Genomic DNA, 3,595 nt, shown 5'->3' on the forward strand with positions numbered 1-3,595 from the left:
CCCCGAAACAGAGGGGAAGGGAGAGAGAAAGACATTAATTTGTTGTTCCACTTATTTATGTATTCATTGGCTGATTCTTGTATGCACCTTGACCAGGGATCGAACCTGAAACCTTGGGGTCCAGGCCGATTTCTGTTTCTAAAACTCAGTATTGTGTAGAAATGGACTGACAGGATGAAAGTGGCTGTGAGTATGCCAGTTAGGTTGGTAGGTAGTTGAGATGGAGAATGATATGGGTAGTGTGGTGGGGTGGAGGGAAGAGAGGGTTAGCAAGAAAGACTTTGTAATGGACGGGTTTTGTGTTTGTTCATTATTGAAGCTGGGTGAGGAGCACAGGGGGTGCATTTTACTATTCTTTGTCGTTGTGAACATACTGGAATTTTTCCCCACACTGTGCAGTTGAAAGAAAAGAAATGGAAGCAGATCATTTGAGATCTCTCTTCCCAGTGTACTAGTATGTTGTCAGTTTGACTCAAATAAACTATTATAAAATTTCAAAAACAAAAAAAAGGAAAGGAAAATGGAGAGAGCAATCCAGGAGAGAGGTTCAGGAGCTGGGAGACAAGAGGCTCCCTCCCCCGCCCCCAGGACAGGAGTGTGAGCTCAGTGGGGAGTTGAACAGGCTCCCTCAGGGACGCCCCTGAGTGGTGTCAGGTTTCTTACATGGAGAGCTCTGTATACTGAATACAGAGTGGTCATGAGCAAATGGTCACTGCTCCCTTCACTTTTTAAACATTGAAAGTCCTCATTTCCTTGACAATGCATTTGATCCAACCGATGTTCCCTCCCGCTCCTTACCTTTGTTGCCTATATAACCAAGCAGTGGTGCCCTCTGAAACACCTGAAGATCCTCGTCTACCTTTTCTCTAAGGGGCACTGCTGACTGCCCTTCCTTAAAATCCTCTCCTCTGTGTGTGCCCACCTCCATCTGCCCTTGTCAGGTTCCTAAGTGCCTGTTGTCTGGATCTCAAGTGCTGAATTCAGATTCCCAAGGCTCAGTGCTGCCACACACTCTTCCCCTAGTAGTTTCCATTCAAACTCTGACTTCTCACCAGCCAGACTCCTGGCTGCATCTCCTCCTGTATTAGAAGGAATCTTGAAATTGGAGTCTGCAGACATGTTGATGTACATAATATGCTTTCTATAAATCCTGTGAGATCGTGGGAGAAGTAGCAAAACAAGTCCTTAGATTGATGATTTCAATGTGCAGTTTTTGTAATGTGTTGACCTTGACCTTGGAGGAGGCGACAGCTCGTGCCCTCTAACTGGGTTTTGTGTGACCTTGAATGTTATCTTATTCTAATACTCCCCAATAATGCTAGTATTTGGATACTTGCTGTAGGATAAAGTTCTTTGTAAATAACAAAAAATGCAAAAAATAAAATATGTGAATGTTGTAAAATAAATAGACATTAACTCAGAAAGCGATCTAAAATCTGAATTGGCAAAAGCATTAGTAATTTCAAAGCAAAACCAAAAGTGAGTCCAACAGGCACTATTTTCAGGTTAAAGAAACATGGAGTGCAATGTGTGCCCACCGGAAGGTGTTTTGGGAGGTGCTCTGTGAATGGAGGATGTTTTTCCATGTCTGGAATAGTTGTCATCAAACAAGAGTAAGATGAGCACATGGGGTAGTTAATGCTGCTGCTTTATAAGATAGACAACGTTTAAGTAGTAAATACATGTGGTAGTAGCTTCTAATACCTCACATGATTTTTGTGTATGCAATTATTTTGTGTATGTTCCCTTTTAATATGTTCTCTTCTCAAATGTCTGTATCAGATAGAGGCCACTGTACATATTGAGATTAATCTTGTCACAATACATTTGTTCATAGTAACAGTGAACCTTGCATTTTTATTATAATAGAAAACCTCTGAAACTCTTACTGTAAGTTTATCACAGAACAGGGATTTGCTCTTAATGTTTATTTATTACTATTGAAAAACAAGCAAATCATTACAAAAATGCAGAATAGTTAAAATTTGGGGAATTCTGGTTTCTCATTCCTGAATTCTCACGATTAATATCTGTCAGGAAATTGAAAACCAGTTAAGCTCCCTGCCCCTCAGGCCTCTCCTGCCCAGGCTCAGCCTCAGCACCAGCCTCTCCTGTCCTCCGACTTGTCCCCCACGTGTCTCCCAGCAGAGCCCTGGAGGAGATGCTGATTTGGGAGTTGGGCTCCCTGGGTTCCAGCCTGATTCTGCCACCAGTTAATGCCTTAACCAGATGCTTAACCGTGACTTAGTTTCTTCATCTGTAAAATGGGGATATAGATAGGACCAACCTCATGGGGGGACTGTGACCGTCCCTCAGCATCAGCTGCTCTGTTCTTATCATCACTTGGGCCTGTCTACTTTCCTTCTGCATCGCTCCAGAATCCCGTGTCTGACCTTTCCATTCTGTTCCCAGTATAATGTTTCTCTGTCTATAGACTCCAACTGCCTGCCTGTCTCCCAGGCTCTGGTCTTTCTCCTCCTAGTTCCCTTGATTAGTCCATGGAGTCTTCTGTTTGGTCAGTGAGCAAGTCAGCCCTCACTGCCAGGTCCGGCCCCCACCCTGAACCCTGCATTCCTCAGCACCGCCTGCCAGCTGACTTCTCAGTAACTGGCCGATTGCTCTCCCCAGCCCAGAGTCCAGAATGTGAATTGTTAACAACAAAAAGTGGCAAGCAAAGCTATCCCTTTGATAATGTTGTTTTCTGTGATCCCTTTGACTTTTCAAATAATTTTAAAAATCACTCTGTTTTTCATACAAGCTTGAAATTAGTATTTAATTTCAGATGTGGGGAGTATATTTTACTATATCCATAAAGAAAATGCCCTATGTGTTTTGATAATGGAACCAAAACTATTTCTTGATCTTACTCATTAACATTGAAGAAGTATATCAATTTAATCCCCAGTGACCATCTTTTGTTTGTTTCCCTACACAAGGATCCCAAAATGTACGTGCAGACAGTGCTGGATGTTCATAAAAAGTACAACGCCCTGGTCATGTCAGCATTCAATAACGACGCGGGCTTCGTGGCCGCCCTAGACAAGGTGGGTATGTCAGCACGTGGCTTTCCATGGAGGAGGTGACAACGCGGCCCTCTAACTGGGTTTTGTGTGATCGCAGGCTTGTGGGCGCTTCATAAACAACAACGCTGTCACCAAGATGGCTCAGTCGTCCAGTAAGTCCCCCGAGTTGCTGGCTCGATACTGTGACTCCTTGTTGAAGAAGAGGTACAGTGACTCCTGTTTTTCTTAGCAAACCTCTTAAAGTCTCGGCTTTCATTGAGGAATTAAAATTTGTATCACATTTGACATGCAGGAAATTGTAATTTTTGTATCTCGAGAAAATACTTTAAAGCTAATAATCTTTGTCTCCTAAAGGATACTCCATACTGTGTGTTACATGCCCAGGTCATTTTTTTTTCTTATGTAACTAATGTCTTGAAGACTTGCAGGCTGCATGGCCCATTTGGTTAGTCACACTGGCTGTGGCAAGGGTGGCAGTGACAGTACAAAGTAGCCGTTTCTCTTCCATCTGCTGGTTGTTTCTTTTCTGCTGGTCAAGCTATTTCCAGTTGAGAACTTGTGGCTGCAGCCTC

At 43.2% G+C, this 3,595-nt stretch overlaps 1 protein-coding gene across 2 annotated transcripts in view; it reads left to right on the top strand.

The window, feature by feature from the left end:
- CUL1 (cullin 1) overlaps positions 1 to 3,595 on the top strand; it is a 65,497-nt gene that overhangs the window by 48,354 nt on the left and 13,548 nt on the right. For both annotated transcript variants that reach the window (XM_005862818.2, XM_005862819.2), the window contains exons 9-10: positions 2,937 to 3,044; positions 3,121 to 3,227. In XM_005862818.2, coding sequence (XP_005862880.1) covers positions 2,937 to 3,044; positions 3,121 to 3,227 — 215 coding nt within the window. The remainder of the gene's footprint in view (positions 1 to 2,936; positions 3,045 to 3,120; positions 3,228 to 3,595) is intronic.

Source organism: Myotis brandtii, unplaced genomic scaffold (assembly GCF_000412655.1).
Source record: "Myotis brandtii unplaced genomic scaffold, ASM41265v1 scaffold168, whole genome shotgun sequence".
Classification (NCBI taxonomy): domain Eukaryota; kingdom Metazoa; phylum Chordata; class Mammalia; order Chiroptera; family Vespertilionidae; genus Myotis; species Myotis brandtii.